The 17,568-nt window shown below is 45.0% G+C and overlaps 1 protein-coding gene across 11 annotated transcripts in view; it reads left to right on the forward strand.

Moving 5' to 3' along the window:
• HUWE1 (HECT, UBA and WWE domain containing E3 ubiquitin protein ligase 1) overlaps positions 1-17,568 on the forward strand; it is a 158,201-nt gene that overhangs the window by 127,499 nt on the left and 13,134 nt on the right. For 6 of the 11 annotated variants that reach the window (XM_070291618.1, XM_070291624.1, XM_070291622.1 and 3 more), the window contains 19 exons: positions 1,929-2,101; positions 2,452-2,600; positions 3,355-3,430; positions 4,249-4,347; positions 4,937-5,070; positions 5,257-5,425; positions 6,726-6,954; positions 7,832-8,010; positions 8,275-8,364; positions 8,525-8,679; positions 9,789-9,834; positions 11,313-11,600; positions 12,685-12,940; positions 13,138-13,268; positions 13,773-13,987; positions 14,066-14,354; positions 14,495-14,597; positions 15,434-15,980; positions 16,662-17,262. In XM_070291618.1, coding sequence (XP_070147719.1) covers positions 1,929-2,101; positions 2,452-2,600; positions 3,355-3,430; positions 4,249-4,347; positions 4,937-5,070; positions 5,257-5,425; positions 6,726-6,954; positions 7,832-8,010; positions 8,275-8,364; positions 8,525-8,679; positions 9,789-9,834; positions 11,313-11,600; positions 12,685-12,940; positions 13,138-13,268; positions 13,773-13,987; positions 14,066-14,354; positions 14,495-14,597; positions 15,434-15,980; positions 16,662-17,262 — 3,929 coding nt within the window. The remainder of the gene's footprint in view (positions 1-1,928; positions 2,102-2,451; positions 2,601-3,354; positions 3,431-4,248; positions 4,348-4,936; positions 5,071-5,256; positions 5,426-6,725; positions 6,955-7,831; positions 8,011-8,274; positions 8,365-8,524; positions 8,680-9,788; positions 9,835-11,312; positions 11,601-12,684; positions 12,941-13,137; positions 13,269-13,772; positions 13,988-14,065; positions 14,355-14,494; positions 14,598-15,433; positions 15,981-16,661; positions 17,263-17,568) is intronic. The other 5 variants (XM_070291623.1, XM_070291625.1, XM_070291626.1 and 2 more) reach the window with 3 other exon arrangements.

A 17,568-nucleotide genomic window follows, 5' to 3' on the forward strand; every position in this document is an offset into this window, starting at 1 on the left:
TTTGAACTGCCATTTAGTCATGGTAAGATTGACCACTAGGGTAGAGTGATAGTCATCATTGTACTATTATATTTTTCTCCTTCTTAGTAGAAAAGAAACTGTGTTGTTACTTTCGCACTGTACAAATGTCTAGTTTCCTATTAACCATGTTCCTAGTGAATGGTCTTAACACCAGTTGATAATCATTGCCTGCATCTTTTAATTTCTTAGAGGGTTATCAGTGACACCTTTCTAATTTCCATCATTCCTTCTGTTATTAGCTGCTATCTTTCTGTGATTATAGCTCCAGTTCAAGAGGGAAAGTTGGTTACCCTATAATACAGTTCCTACTAATAAGAAAAGATTAAAAACTTATTTTTTTCCCTTCAGTCACCAGTCTTGAGAGTAAGTCAAAATGGAGTAACCAAAAATGGGTTAAACTCCACCTCAAATACAAACTCTGGCTTTCTGTTTTCTAAGTAGTGGTATGGACTCATGAATTTTCCTTGATTTTTTTAAAATCTGATTGAATTATTTAGATCACTACAGTTATCCTTTGCATGCTCATCCTTCATGCTCTTTTTAATTACATCTTTGAGCTTATGGGACCTCTTCAAGCTGGCTTCTCTGTCCTTTTGAAAAAACCTCATCAACTTTTTTAAATATTTAAAACTGTGAACTCAAAGTAGTATAATGAGCACTGTATGCCTCACCTAGATTAACCAGTGGTTAGCATTCTGAACTGTCTGCTTTATTCCTCCCTCCCCTCTTCTTCATGAGCTAAATTGTTTAAAGTTTTTTTATAAACATAACACTTAACCTCTGAACACTTGAGCATGTGTCTCCTAAGAACAAAAATTCCCTTACATAGCTAAAATACCATCATTACCTCTAAGAAATTTACCATTAATATAATGATACTATATACTTCATACTAATATATACCCAAATATTTCAAGAATGTCTTTCTCTTTATAGCCTGGGGGAGAGTGTGTTGATCGAGGATCCAGTGAGCATCACTCATTGCATTTGATTGTCATGTATCTCTTATTTTTTGTGACATTTGACTGTTTTTAAGAGTCCAGAATATCAGATGTCTTATAGAACATCCCATAATCTAGATTTGCCTAATTGTTTCTTCATGGTTAGATTCAGGGTAAACATTTTTGGCAAGAATACTACATGGGTGGTGTTTGCATTTCTTAGTGCTTCACATCAGGAGATGCACAATGCCAATTTGTCCCATTATTGAGTGATGCTAAATTAGATCACATAGTTAATGGTTAGAACTCCCCTTTGTATTAACAAGGCTTCCTTGGTGGCTCAGATGGTAAAGAATCTGCCTGCAATGCAGGAGACCTGGTTTCAATCCCTGGGTCAGGAAGATCCCCTAGAAAAGGGAATGGCTATCCATTCCCGTTCTTGTCTGGAGAATTCCATGGACCGAGAAGCCTAGTGGGCTATATATAGTCCATGGGGTCTCAAAGAGTCAGACACAACTGAGCGACTAACATACTTTGTATTAACAGGTCATCTGTGAGGTGATGGCTTTGAGTTCATGTGAATATCCTGTGCCCTGAAGATTTTTTTAACTCAGTAGTTTTTGGCATTCATTAGTGATCTTTGCCTAGATCACTTAACATTGTTGGTTGCAAAGTGACAGTTTCCTGATTTTCTTGTTCCTGTTTATTAGCTAGCATTCTTATAGTGTATAATCCATTACCATCTCTATTTTTGTTTGATGCTCGGATTTGGCCTGTGGTAATGACCCCATTAATTTTTTAAAGCCTACTTGATTTTGAAGGCCATTTGGCACAACAAGTTGTCTCAGGCTCATCTTGTACCTTCCATGCTCCATTCCTGGAATCAGTTGTTACTCTGATGAGCCTCCATTCCTTTTAGTGTGGATTTCTGTGCTCAGTTCATCTCTGTATCTTCCTTTATCTCAGTCCCAACATGGCCAACACAGTCAATGCTGCTCTGAAGCCTTTGGAAACACTTTCCCGGATTGTGAACCAGCCCAGTAGCCTTTTTGGCAGTAAGAGTGCTTCTAGCAAGAGCAAGTCTGAGCAGGATGCCCAAGGAGCTGCTCAGGACTCTAATAGCAACCAACAGGACCCAGGTAGGGAATCAGCCAAAGGACTGGAAAGCTGTCTGGGTGGTCATAGTTATTTTATGGGCATGACATCACAGCTGTTCTGGCTTGGTATTGTTTCCCTGGGAACTTGCTGGCCTTCCACAGATCTGTCATAGTAGTGTGGGAATCTGCCCCACAAAGAATTCCTTAAAATTGCAGCCTTGTTTGGCTCTCCTCACACGTAGCCTTGTCTTTTCCTTTGTCACCCATTCATTTATTCTCTGAGAACTCGTAAATTTGCCCAGGGAAGGGACTTGATTGTTTTCATGCTTTCCTCATGGTGCCCCGCACATAGGCACTCTTTGATTATTTTGCTGGTTGGTTGACTGTTTCAGGCGAGCCTGGGGAAACAGAAGTGCAGGAGGAGGATCATGATGTCACTCAGACAGAGGTGGCAGATGGGGATATCATGGATGGGGAGGCTGAAACCGACTCAGTGGTGATTGCTGGGCAGCCTGAGGTGCTCAGTTCACAAGAGATGCAGGTAGGGAGGCAGATCACCCAGCATATACCCCTATTGTGGTGTTGAACCAAACCCCCAACTGGTGTGGGTGGGTGAGTACTTTAGCTCTTTGCCATTAGCTGTCTGTTTTCCACAGGAGCACAGATAATATGCTTCATAGATGCTCAGTAAATGTGTTTGAATCATATTAAATGAGGGGTTGATACAGGGCCAGGATGCCATATTATGAAATGGAATTGATCTCAGTAAGAAAACAGGCACAGATGAAATGTTGACACAGAAAGCTGGCCTGAGCCCTTTGGGCCCAGGGTCTTTGATTTACCTGACTCTGGTCATTGATGGATGCTCCTTAATAACACTGTTGTGCCTATAGCACCAGCTCTCGCTGGAGCATTCAAATGGCAGTCTTCTAAAGACCCTATAGAAAGCACTGTAATTTCTGGAGCTGGTAGCAGTGGCAAGAAATGAGGCCTACAGTCCTGAGCTGCTGGCTCTAAGGAGATCTGCATGTATTCCTGCATTCCTGAAGAGTATAAAGACTTAATCTGGTCTCAGATAACTGGAATGTACCCATTTGAAAGACAGTCTTGAGTGTGGGTTGGCAGCACATGGTAGTTTCTGTGCTCTTAGCACCAAGTGTGTGGTGCTTATGTAACATCCTATGTCACATATTATCCTAGAAATATATGCTCCCTTGCTGGCTTTTTTTAGGGTTTCAGCACTAGCACAATGATAGACTTGTGTGTATCCATATATATGTTCTATTTCTCTCCAGGTTGAGAATGAGCTGGAGGACCTGATAGATGAGTTGCTTGAGAGGGATGGCGGATCTGGGAACAGTACAATTATAGGTGAGAGCCCCAGAACTGAGTAGAGCCTCTTCCTTTGCCTCAGTCTCTCTTGGGAGGACCCTTTTTCTCATCATCTGCTTGCTCAGCTCTGCCTAAGGGCTCATAGCCAGCCTAGATTGCTGCTTGTCTCGATGTTGACGGTCTTACAGATGAGAAATTCACAAGCCATCTACAGACCTGTGGCTGGTCTGAAGTGTTGCCTGTGTAGGGGAGGCGGAGGGGGTGGCCATCAGTATAGATAATACATCAGGCACATCAAGAGTGTTTATTCATGGAGGATTAGAGGAGGCTATAGAGGCTGTAGGATGAGAAAGCGCTTTCCTTTCTTCAGTGAATCCAGGGCCTCTCAGTTTCAGTAGTGTAAAAAGAGTGAGCATTCCCTAAGGATAGCCCTTTTTACAACTCAGGGGAAATGACAAAGGTACTCTACTGTCACCATGCTCCAATGGTATATGTTACTTGTTTTTATTTTATTGATGAAGTAAATCAAATGATAAACTGAAGTAGACATGTATTCTTAAATTTGACAAGGCTTTTTCACACCCATTATCCTCTGTGGTTTCACAGTTAGTGGGATTGGCAGGGCAGATGTGATCATCCCATTTTACAGATGAGGAAACTGAGACTCAGATGGTAAAGTGACTGGCCAAGCTCACCTAGCTAGTCAACAGCAGTGAACCCAGGTCTTCTCCCTCATCCAAAAAAAAAAAAAAAAAAGAATGGATATCTGCTGGGTGTACATAGCTACATTAGGTGCACCCAATCTGGAAAGGGAAGTCCTCTGTTGTTCAGTGAAGGCTCTGCTCTGTAACCTTCAGTGAGCAGAAGTGGAGAGGATGAATCACAAGAGGACGTGCTGATGGATGAAGCTCCTTCCAACCTCAGCCAAGCTTCCACCTTGCAGGCCAACCGAGAAGGTGAGAGTGCTGAGGCCAGAAAGGCCTCCCTTCTTGCCCTGCACGTCTGACAGACACTACACTAGGGTTTTCCTGGAGGCAGCTGCCCACATGTGCAAAATAAGGAAGCATCTGTCTGCATGCGCTGACCTACACCATCCACTTTTATCCTCATCCAGTTTTTCGAGTAACATGTTACTACTGCTTGCCCAAAAGTCTGTCACTTCTTACTTGGTTCACTTTCTTCTCACCCACCTGCTGTCATCGCTCCAGATTCCCTTTTACCAATAGGATGCAGTCAGTAGCAAAGTAGGGCTGGAAAGGCAAGAGGGCACCAATAGACTTGGCCAAGTCCTAGACCATGGCTCCTCAAGCACCACCCTATAGCCAGCCTCCACATTCAGCCACGTGGCTTGGCATATTGATGCACTGATTGGCACTCTTAGGAAATCGGGGCTGGCTCACTAAGTCTGTAAATCACCCTAGATCTGGTTCTTCCTCTCCTAGAGTCAAATATCCCATCACTTTCCCACTCAGATCTGCTGGCCTGCACAGTAGCTTGTTTTCTAGCTACTCAGTATAGTCCTCCAATGTGCTCCCTTTGTTTTAGATTCCATGAATATCCTGGACCCTGAGGATGAGGAGGAGCACACTCAGGAAGAGGACAGCAGTGGCAGTAACGAGGATGAGGATGATAGTCAGGATGAAGAGGAGGAGGAGGAGGAAGATGAGGAAGATGATCAGGTGAGGGGGGACTGTGTTTGGGTTGGTTCAGACAACCTCTTCCATGGGAACACAGAGCTGGAGAAAACCAACAGTCCGGGTTGCTAGCCTCAGCACCTCCCTCCCTCATGTGCAAATGTGGCCATGACACCAGACTTCAGAAATCCTTACCTCCAGCAATTCTCCATCTCCTATTTTCCCCTTAAGGAGGATGATGAAGGTGAAGAGGGAGATGAAGACGATGACGACGATGGCTCTGAAATGGAATTGGATGAGGATTACCCTGATATGAACGCTTCTCCCTTGGTCCGATTTGAGCGCTTTGACCGGGAGGATGATCTCATCATTGAGTTTGACAACATGTTCTCCAGTGCTAGTAAGATACAGGGGCTCAGCTGGGTTTTATCTCTTGATTCTTATACCCTGAACCAGAGCAGCTCTCGATCTGATACAGAAAGCACTTCTTTTCTTAGCTGATTTCCTGGGGCAAGGGATATCTGACTCCATCTCTCTCAATAAGTATATGCCTAGAAGAAGAAATTATGAGAGGCTGCTTTTGTTCTCGCCACCTCAGTAAATAGGCAGCCAGTTTAGAACCTGAAAAACTTGATGATTTGCTTGAATTAACAAAAAAAAAAGAGACCAAGGCTGACTGCATCAGTCACTCATGTGCACATTACAGTGATAGGGCAATAACTAATCCTTATGTCTATAACACTGGATTCTTGAGAGTTTGGATGGACACCTTTGAGCTTGGCATTGGGGAGTAGATTTTGAACATATTCACTCTGTTCATCAAGGACGCATCTTTTCAGAGGAGAGAGTGAATCTCTTCCCTCCCTCCTCCCCCATCAATATCAAAGTTCCCTTTTAGCATCAAGTTCTTAAACTGTCTTGAGAATGCAGGTCTTTACTTCTAAATCACAAGCACAATATAGCAGAAAACACTGAACTGTTCTGGTCTGTTGTCTTGGCCAAGTAGTCTCTTACCTCTTTGAGCCTCAGTTTGTCACCTGTAAATGAAAAATGTGGAAAAAATGGGGTGGATTACATAATTTTCAAGATACTTTCTATTCTTTGGTTTTCTTTGCATTTTTGTGATTTCCATCAGTCTTTCTTAGAAGTTGAGCCTCTGTCCATTCAGCAAATTGAACAAATATTTAAGGAGTGCCTACTGTGTTCTAGGTACTAGGGATATAGCAACCAAAAAGAAAAGAGTCTTTTTCCCTCATAGAAGCTTATGGTCTGTTAAGAATTATGAGTAAGCAGGCATTACATTGTAGTATGGTAAGAAAGCACAGAGTAAAGGCCCATCTGTAGAATCAGAAGTAATTTCTAGGCCAAGAACAACAAAACAGGTGAAAAGTGGGGAGAGGTGTTGTCAAGGCGGAGAGAGCAGCATGTTTCTGAGGTTCCAACAAGCATCACTGTGGCTTAGTGTCAAGAATGAATTGGGATAAGGTACTACTTAGGAGACTGTTGCAGTATCTAGGTGAGAGATGGCAGCATAAGCCATGATAGTATCAGTGATCCTAGAAGAGGTGTGGGAATGAGGGAGAAAGGACAAAGCTCAGGTTTCCGTGTGAGGAAGTAAGGCCCAGGAGACATGGTTCTGCCTGAACAACCATGGAGAAATTTCTTTTTGGCACTGATCCCTTTGCATATTGTCCTTGCAGCAGACATCCCCCCATCCCCAGGAAATATCCCTACCACCCACCCACTGATGGTACGCCATGCAGATCACAGTTCCCTGACACTGGGCAGTGGCTCCTCTACAACACGTCTCACCCAGGGCATTGGGCGCAGTCAGAGGACCCTGAGACAGCTGACGGCCAACACAGGCCATACCATTCACGTTCACTACCCTGGGAATCGCCAGCCCAATCCTCCTCTTATACTCCAGAGGTGAGTTACAAGGAAAATTATTGGGTTCACTGAGCTTTAGCATTGTTTTGATATGACAGTATAATATTCTTGTGACAGACACAAATAATGTATTTGCCGTTTCTTTGTGGATTACATGTGCAGCCTTTGGGGAAATACCAAATTGTATAACATGTTATTTTGCTTAAGTGTCCTGTACATAGATTCAGCAGTCATTAAGCATCTCATATGATAAGCTTAAGCTTATGCTATACTTAGCACTTAAGATACAGTCAGGAGAGGATCCCTGCCCTTAGGCTTAGTTTCTCGCACTAGGGAGAAACAATTTTTAGAGGTGAAAGGAAGAAGTATAGATGTCATAATGGTCAATGTACAAATAGTAGTGGGTGTACAAGAGAGATATTATACCTAACCCATGCTGTGCCATACCGTGCTAAGTTGCTTCAGTCATGTCTGACTCTCTGCTACCCTATGGACTGTAGCCCACCAGGCTCCTCTATCCATGGGATTCTCCAGGCAAGAACACTGGAGTGGGTTGCCATGCCCTCTTCCATGGGATCTTCCTGACCCAGGGATGAACCCACATCTCTTAAGTCTCCTGCATTGGCAGACAGGTTCTTTACCACTAGCGCCAGCTGGGGAGCCCCTACCCTAATACAGTGCCTGAAACAGTGATGCTCACTCTGTTCCAGGAACTATGGAGTAATATGCAATTTCAACCAAAAAAAAAGTTGGCAGACTGATCAAGTAGTTAGAAAAGTAAGACTTATATGCAATATGATCAGGTCCATAATAATGTTATGCATTTCCTAGAGAATACAGAAAGGATCTCACAATAACAGGCTGCAGGGCCCCTATGGATATACAGTGACCATGGCACCCCACCATCACCCTACAGGTTGCTTGGTCCCTCTGCTGCTGCTGACATCCTTCAGCTGAGCAGCAGCCTTCCCCTACAAAGCCGAGGCCGAGCCCGCCTCCTAGTGGGCAACGATGACGTCCACATCATTGCCCGGTCTGATGATGAACTACTGGATGACTTTTTCCATGATCAGAGCACAGCTACCAGCCAAGCAGGCAAGTTTATGTGGTGAAAAAGAGGGTAACGTTTGTCTGGTTCTTTTTCCGTGCTGAGGAAAAGCAGAATAGTATCCACCCTGCTTGGAGAAACCCCATTTTACGGGAACCAGAACCACTCGGTGATTTAGCCAAAGACGTTAGTACCTGTGATGTGCCAAACCTTGTGGTAGACATTGGGTCCTTTTAGTGAAATGCTGCTACTTTTGGATCCGTTGAGGCATGACAAGGCTAAGAGTCTCACTCTCCTTGGTTTCTCTACAGGGACTCTATCCAGTATCCCTACAGCCTTGACTCGCTGGACAGAGGAATGCAAAGTTCTTGATGCTGAGAGCATGCATGACTGTGTTTCAGGTGTGTAGCAGCTTGATTATCAGGGCAGTATTGAATCTTCAAGGGCTGAGACAGTGCATGGAAAATTGTTTCCCTTGTTTTCTGTGACCACAAGCTCTGCCTTTTGGCTTTCTCCCTACCTCCACTGAGCAACCTCTGATCTTTTGCTTCTTTGGTCCAGTTGTTAAAGTGCCCATTGTCAATCATCTGGAATTCCTGAGGGATGAGGAGCTGGAAGAAAGGAGGGAGAAAAGGAGGAAACAACTAGCTGAGGAAGAAACAAAGATAACCGACAAAGGCAAAGAAGATAAGGAGAACAGGGATCAGAGTGCACAGGTGATTCCCATGAGCTGGGAGGATTCATCTTTGGCTGTGTCTGCTTTAACTTTCCTGCGGTTTCAGCATACATGTGGCTGGCCCCAAGAGTCATTAAAGATTCTAAGATGGTCACATTGAACTTGAGAAATGATCCGCTCCAAATTCACTGTACATGCATATGGCTTTTAGGGGAAAAACCAAAGCCAGAGCTCCTGACTTAGCAGTTACACTGTATAGTCTCTACCTTCAGTGACTTACAGTTAGACAAGAAGAATGAATGACCTTGACTAAGCCCATGCTTTTAATGTTTCAATTCCATTTCAGTGGATTGTCTTCCCAAGTGTCAGGGAAACCTTATTGATAGGATTCCATTCCAACATTTGAACAAGTTGGGCTTAGGCTTCAAATCAGAGAAAATGTTTTATCTTGAACCCCTTCACCACATGGCATTTTCTAGGGCTCAATATATGAAATCTCTAACATGATTTTGGTTTTTCTGAAAATTTTGGAACCTTGAATAGTATAACTTTCAAATATATAAAGTAAATGCTGATAGAAATGCAAGAAAATTGAAAAACTTGAGTGAAAGATTTTATTATACCTCATTCAACAGTCAGAATATCAGACTTAAAAGGATATTGAAATGTTCAATTATGGTAACAAACTTGATCTAACTGATACCTTTGTAGAGAACTTTGACCTTTTAATAAACAGTAGCATTGCTTCAAACATTTTAAAAAGTTTGGGAAATAAGCAAGTGTGGTGAATGATTGAAAAACCTGGAGTGTAAAATAAGCCCAAAGAAGGGAACTATAGGTAGATGAAATTCTTGCTGGTCTCAGTGATGTGTGTTCAGATCATGTCCTGTGCCCAAGCCCAGCTCCAATGTGGTTTTTATTATCCTTTCCTCTCATTGTTTAGTCAGCTCCCTGACAGTTTCCCCCTTATCCCCAAGCCATCTCAAACATGAGTTTATATTAGAGAAATTGGAAGTCTGTTTTCATGCTAAAGTGCTTATCCTCCATCCAGGTCATATGTGTCACATGTGGGAGATGGCGACTATTAGAATTGACCTCTATCTCATGTGCTTGCAAAGTCCAACATTGGTCTGTCCCTTTTCTTTGCAGTGTGCTGTATCTAAGACAAATGACTCCACTGAACAGAACCTCTCAGGTAACTTTACTTCCCATTTTCTCTTCTTGCTAATTATTAGTTGATTCTTTTTCCTGACCCAAGTAGCTGGCCCAAGTAGACTGAAGATGAACACTGGTGCTCTGTGGGATGAGGTAGTAGATTGTATAGTTTTAGGGTCATACCCCATCTTGGAGATAACTATACAGTCTACTGTCTTTCCCACGGTGGTGCACTTCCCCTTCAACGTACTATGTTTACAAGTTCTCATTCTGATTATGCTGTACTGCATTCTGGCATGTGTAGTGAGGCTATGTGTCCTGTCCCTTCTAGTGACCATTGTGGTATGGTGCTTCATGAGAACACCTGACAGTGGTTCCTAAATGCTAGTCCTCGGTGGAAGTTAACAGAATAAGGGAGGTTTAATGACTTTTTCAGAAAGCTGAACTCGTTCAATTTAAAAAACTGTTATAAATTACAGAGATTATGTATTTCCTACTTCTTTGGTATCAGAATATTTTTATTAAATGATATTAATGGATTTTTTTCTTACTTGGTTAAATTAAAAGTTGGTGACCCTGTGTTAGTCTCTTTTTATTTCTTTTTATATAAATTTAATGGGTCTGTGGAATCTAAAAGTCTAGGAATGTTGCCTTGGGCAGTCTGCTTTGGGGGAGGGTAGCTCTGTTGGCTAAATGGTATTACTACTAAATACTTTTGATTCCTCCTTCTAATGTGCCTAATGTAGCTATTTTGTGACTGTGATTCTAATAACTGGTCTATGTGGTATTATATGTCTCCCCTACCCCTATTTCCTCAGAACTTACTTCTGCTACCCTATACCTTCTGTCTCCTTCGGCACTTGAATTGGGAAATGATTGTACTAAAGCCTACACAATATTTTTTAAAGCAGTGAAAGAGGGTAGGTGTCCTGGTGCCCTGAATCTGGCAGAAGGTCATTGAAAGGGTCTGTCATCAGGTAAAATGGCCCTTTGCCTGCTGCTATTGCTAGAGGACTCTGCTCATGCTGGGGTGAGGTAGTAAGTTGTATTGTTGTGGGGTAGGGATTTTAGGCCCCAATTAGAAGATAACTATACAACTTACTACTTTCCCTGGTGTGTAGCACATTCACATTTAGTCTTAACACTTGGTTCCATCAAAGTTGTAGATGCTGCTTGGATAATTAGGACTGAAGGAAAAGGAGGTGGAAGGGGATAGGTGATATTTAGTGTGAGGCAAATACTATAAAGTGACTTGAACTCTCCCCCTCCACCCGGGATACAGAAAGGATTTAATCCTTAGGGTCTGCAAAGACTCAGATCTCTGGTTCTTGGCACTAATGGCACTGTGCCTTAGCCCTCATCCCAAGATACCAGACCAGCCAGGTGCTGTTCTTGGGAGCAATTGGGGATTGAGGGGAGTGCTGCATCACTGTCATGCCACATGTGCTGATTGAGTGGCTTCCCCTGTCCTTGACTGACTGCCCTTTAACAATCTTATTGTCATTCTTTCCGAGAAAGATGGGACTCCTATGCCTGACAGCTACCCAGCAACCCCATCTTCAACTGATGTAGCTACATCTGAGCCCAGGGAGACCCTTGTCACTCTGCAGCCCTCCCAACAGCAACCAACACTCCCAACCCCACCAGCTTTGGGAGAGATTCCTCAAGAGCTGCAGTCCCCAATTGGAGAAGGTGGGAGCTCTACACAGCTATTAATGCCTGTAGAGCCAGAGGAATTGGGTCCCACAAGGCCAAGTGGAGAAGCAGAAACAACTCAGATGGAGCTATCCCCAGCTCCCACTATAAGTAAGTAGAATTTGAGGGTTTGAGGGTAGGGGTAAAACAGGAGGGAAGAATGGACATCTTTGTAGTTTCTCTTTACTCTCTTATTTTAGAGAATTTCTAAAGTAGAAGCTCAAGTCCTCATAATTAGGTCTCATAAGGGGGCGGCAGAGGATGGGATGGTTAGATAGTTCACCAAGTCAATGGACATGAGTTTGAGCAAACTCTGAGAGAGAGTGAAGGACAAAGGAGCCTGGCGCACTGCAGTCCATGGGGTCTCAAAGAGTTGGATACTACTTAGAGACTGAACAAACATTGTACATTACCTTTTTAGCTAGAGTTGAGGTGTCTTCTCTGTGTCCTCAAGTGATTATATATATGTCTGAGTGGCTTTGAGGTGATCGCTCTGTACCTGGCTATCATGTGAGGATTCTTTAACTTCTTTAAAAAGAAATAGAGGGTTGTTATCCATGAATAAACTGAAACTCAGAGTGAAACAATTAGCCCAGTAAGTGGTTGAGCTGTGGTTAAAATCCAGATCTGTGTAACTCTGAAGCTTGCTTTTCTTTAGCGCTTCTAGGTCTGGCAAGCAAGTGACCACACATATAACAAACAGCTCTCCCATCCTGGCCAACACCATTTATTTCATGACACTATTTCCCACTAGTTTGAAATGGGGCCTCAAAATTCTTCTCAGCAATGTTCCAACAGGGTAAACAAACCTGTTGCTATCCATGCTCTTTACTGTACTGCATGACTTACTCTGGAGAAACCTTTAGGTGTAGGAGTTTTTGCCTTGCTTGTTGAGATAAGCAGAACCAAAGTCCTGGTGCAGATGATACCTGTAGGGAATCTGAACGTGACAAGATCCCTTATCTGGGATGCCTAGAGAAGATGTTTCACAGGCATGCTTGGAACATCATAAATGTTCAACAAATGATAGAAAGTGTTTGAGCTAAGTTCTTTAAAGCAAATGAGATTGAGAGGGGAGCATCAGGCCAGCGTCTGAAGTGAAGTTAAAGAAGTCTGATCTGGCTGCTTCTTAATTCAGCGCCCCCCCCCCACCCCCGAAGCAGAGATCTAACCTCTCCATGTGACTTCCTCCTAGCCTCTCTTTCCCCAGAGAGAGCTGAAGATTCTGATGCTCTGACAGCTGTCAGCAGTCAACTGGAAGGCTCTCCCATGGATACTAGCAGCCTGGCTTCCTGTACCCTGGAGGAGGCTGTGGGTGACGCCCCAGCAACTGGCAGTTCTGAGCAGCCCACAGCAGGCAGCTCCACTCCTGGGGATGCCCCACCAGTTGTGACAGAAGTACAAGGCAGGGGTGATGGGTCAGGGGAACCTACCCAGCCCCCTGAGGACAGGTAAGCACTGTGTGAGTGAGAGGAGGGAAAGATGTGTTGGCAGGTATTTCAAGCCACTTTCATATATAGTAACTAATGCCCATGCTTTGTACACTGGGGAAATCAACTTGGCTTCTATGAGAAAAGGGGTACTGTAGGAGTATTTTATAAGTTGGAAAATATGGTTCAGAGAACAACCTGAAAATGATTTCCTTCAGCTCTCCCCCTGCATCCTCTGAGAGTTCTTCCACCAGAGATTCCGCAGTGGCCATTTCTGGAGCAGATTCCCGGGGAATCCTGGAAGAGCCATTGCCTTCAACAAGCAGTGAAGAAGAAGATCCTCTTGCAGGTGAGCTCCATGTGTGCTCAGGCCATCTTGGGATTGTTGAGGCTTCTAGTAGCCCTTGGTGTGGAAATGCCCACTAGTCAAAACGGTTCCATACAGATAAAGGGCGGCATATGTGTCGGAGGAGGACCTGCAGTAAGGGAATGCTGATGCTACACAATGGAATGAGCCCAGGCCTTTGGAGTCAAACTGATCTTAGCTCAAATCCCCTCTCTGCCACCTCCTGCTTATAGGACCTGGAGCCATTGCTTAACTTCCCTGATCCTCAATGATACTGAAAGGGTGATGATAGCTACATGGTGGGGTCTTGATGAAGGTTAATTGAGAGCACACACAAAACTTGGCAAATAACAAGAAACTATTCTGAGCCTAAGGAAGGGTGGGTTGTCCTTCTCTGTATGTCCTGTGTCCTTGGCATAAAATGAGGACAGAAAGCTCATGCAAGGCCATGAATTTCCTTCAATCAGTAGAAGTGAGAGTTCCTTCACATCTTGTGTCTCGCCTCAGGTATTAGTCTCCCCGAAGGTGTGGACCCCTCTTTTCTGGCCGCCCTGCCTGATGACATTCGCCGAGAAGTCCTACAGAACCAGCTGGGCATTCGTCCACCAACACGAACTGCCCCCTCAACAAATAACTCAGCTCCTGCAGTGGTGGGGAATCCTGGTGTCACCGAAGTGAGCCCTGAGTTCCTGGCTGCCCTGCCTCCAGCCATCCAGGAGGAAGTATGTGAGGCGGGTAGGGGGCTGGTGGGCCAGGCTGCCTGGCCATGATATGCCCCATTGACTTCTTCTGCTCTGTAGGTACTGGCACAGCAGAGAGCTGAGCAACAGCGACGGGAACTAGCACAAAATGCCAGCTCAGACACCCCCATGGACCCTGTGACCTTCATCCAGACTCTGCCCTCAGACCTACGCCGTAGTGTCCTAGAGGATATGGAGGACAGCGTGTTGGCCGTGATGCCACCTGACATTGCAGCTGAAGCTCAAGCCCTGAGGCGAGAGCAGGAAGCCCGGCAGAGGCAGCTCATGCATGAGCGGCTTTTTGGGCACAGCAGCACCTCTGCACTCTCTGCCATTCTCCGAAGCCCAGGTACAGAGGGAGGCATGTGGGAGGGCTCTGTAATGTCTAGCTTTGGCCACATGAAACTCTTTGTTCCCCTTTGTATTACCTGGGCCCAGCTCAGCACATGTCCCCTCCTCAATTTCAGTTTCCTCTTTCTTTCCTACCAGCCTTCACCAGTCGCCTGAGTGGCAACCGTGGGGTCCAATACACTCGCCTTGCTGTGCAAAGAGGTGGCACCTTCCAGATGGGGGGTAGCAGCAGCCATAATAGGTACCTTTTGCCTGTCTTTTCTCTCCTTGCCATACCACCTTTCATGTCTACTAGTAGTCCAGCTCCCTTTATTTTTAGGTGGAGAAGCTGGATGACCTCTCTAGGGTATTTACTTGAATGAATGGGGAAGCCAGATTTTGGAACTCTCCCTTCAAAAAAGCCACAATTTTGGGTTAGTGTAGCTATCGTAGACCATAAGCACAAAGTAAGGCAGGCAGGCACCAGGTTGTAGCTGTGATTACAGCAAAGGAAGCCACCTGCCTCCCACACAGATAGGAAAATAGCAAGAGCCACTTGTCTTGAGACTACAGCATCTAGGCTGCAGAAGATTTCATTTTTAACCAGGCCAAAGAAGAATAGACCTAACATGCCAAAACATGAAGGAAGTCATCAGTCCCTATTCTGCAGGCAACATCCTGGTAGTCTATAGAAGGCCAAAGTAAGCATTGTTTTCTAGCACTAGGGGCAGTCCAATTTTACCAGTTGATAATACAGACCTGTCCTGCAATCTCTGCTCTCTTCTCAGTCGTCGTGCGGTGAAGGGCAAGTTACTTAATCTGTCTGAGCCTCTTGCTCATCATCTCAAAACTGGATGGTTCTCTGATCTTTACAGCGGCCCTGTGAGGAAGTTGTTACAGATATTATAGAGTATATGGTACACAGTAGGCACTTGAGACAGCTCTTATTACTATATAAAGAGCCCTTACAGTTCTTGGACTGGACACACACTCTTCTCAAGCCTTCTAGGATGTATCAGCTCATCCCCCTCCCCTAGGGCTACACCTGATCCCAGAGCTCTAGCCGAAGTGTTACCCAGAAACCATGCTCTGTTCCAGGCCTTCTGGCAGTAATGTGGACACCCTCCTACGTCTCCGAGGACGGCTCCTCCTGGATCACGAAGCCCTGTCTTGTCTCCTGGTCCTACTTTTTGTGGATGAGCCAAAACTCAATACTAGCCGTCTTCACCGAGTACTGAGAAATCTCTGCTACCATGCCCAGACCCGCCACTGGGTTATCCGTAGCCTGCTTTCCATCTTGCAGCGCAGCAGTGAGAGTGAGCTTTGCATTGAAACACCTAAGCTCTCCTCAAGTGAGGAAAAGGGCAAAAAGTCAAGCAAGAGCTGTGGGTCAAGCAGCCATGAGAACCGGCCCCTGGACCTGCTACACAAGATGGAGTCTAAGAGTTCCAACCAGCTTTCCTGGCTCTCAGTATCCATGGATGCAGCCCTAGGCTGCAGGACTAATATATTCCAGATCCAGCGTTCAGGGGGTCGCAAACATACTGAGAAACATGCAAGTAGTGGCTCCACTGTCCATATCCACCCCCAGGCTGCTCCTGTTGTCTGCAGACATGTTCTGGATACACTCATTCAATTGGCCAAGGTGAGGAGCTTAGAGGAACCCAACTCCTGGGAATGAAAGAGGGGTGTCATTCATAACCTAGTGAAATCTGAACTCTGAGGGAGCTCACAGGTCCTTACTCTTGGTGCTGAGATGTCTATTGTTTCTGGGAATTGTCCAATAAAAAATCTTGTGGGGGTTTTTTCCTCTTTACAATTTTTATGCATTGTCTCATTCATTCATCAACCTTCAGTGGTCTGTATGGTCCCGATTTTACAGATGAAGAAGCTGGGACACAGAAATCTTTAGTGGCTTTGTCATGTGGCTAGTGATGGAGATGACTGGACCTAGAACTTAATACAGTTCTCTTTTTAATAAGCTTTGCTGCCATTTTTTGAGGGCCTGCCTTGTACCAGGCACTATGCAAAATACATTACCTCTAATCTCAACAATTTTGCACGAAGTATAGGTATTCCCCCCACCACCATTTGTAAGTACAGAGATCAGTGCTCAGAAGAGTTTACTAATCCTTTGTCTCCCTACAAAGCTTTTGTTCATTTCTCTAGGCTGCTTCAGTTGGATGAAACTCTTATGTTACATCTCTCCGGTGTTACCAAAGCTGTCCTAAGGAGTGGAGAGACTAGGAGCCAGTGTCTTTCCTTGTCAGGAAAATAGTTTCTGTGTAGACCTCCTAGACCAAACCTGTCATTCTTTTCCTGGCAGGTGTTTCCCAGTCACTTCACACAGCAGCGGACCAAAGAAACAAACTGTGAGAGTGATCGGGAGAGGGGCAGTAAGGCCTGCAGCCCATGCTCTTCACAGTCCACAAGCAGTGGCATTTGCACAGACTTCTGGGACTTATTGGTAAAACTGGACAACATGAATGTCAGCCGGAAAGGCAAGAACTCCGTGAAGTCAGTGCCAGTGAGCGCTGGTGGTGAGGGGGAAACCTCCCCATACAGCCTCGAAGCCTCTCCACTGGGGCAACTCATGAACATGTTGTCACACCCAGTCATCCGCCGGAGCTCTCTCTTAACTGAGAAGCTCCTCAGACTCCTTTCTCTCATCTCAATTGCTCTCCCAGAAAACAAAGTGTCGGAAGCACAGGCTAATTCTGGCAGCAGTGCTTCCTCCACCACTGTTGCCACCTCAACCACATCTACCACCACTATCACTGCCACCTCCAGCACGTCCACTCCGCCTGCTGCAACCACCCCTGTCACTTCTGTTCCAGCCCTGGTTGCTGCCACGGCTATATCCACCATTGCCGTAGCCGCTTCAACCACAGTGACTACCCCCACAACTGCTACCACTACTGTTTCAAGTAAGTGTGGATGTACGCTGGGAGCTGTGGGGTGTGTACATCCACCTCACTCTCAACTCCTCCATCCAGGTATTCCTCCCTGAATGACAGCAGTCAACTTGGTTTGTGTTTATTATAGCCAAGTATGTTAATTCTCACCCTCATTGGTCAGAGTTCTCTGTCTTCCCCCTTCTTTCCTTTCCTTTCCTCTCTCCCTCTCTCTGTCCTGTGAAGACCAGTGAATATGGGTTCCCCTAGGCTAAGCACAAAAAAGAAGAGAAGAAAGTCTCTGTCTTTAAAGAAACACCGCAATCTTTCTAGCCTGGT

The sequence above is a fragment of the Ovis canadensis genome, chromosome X, assembly GCF_042477335.2.
Source record: "Ovis canadensis isolate MfBH-ARS-UI-01 breed Bighorn chromosome X, ARS-UI_OviCan_v2, whole genome shotgun sequence".
Classification (NCBI taxonomy): Eukaryota; Metazoa; Chordata; class Mammalia; order Artiodactyla; family Bovidae; genus Ovis; species Ovis canadensis.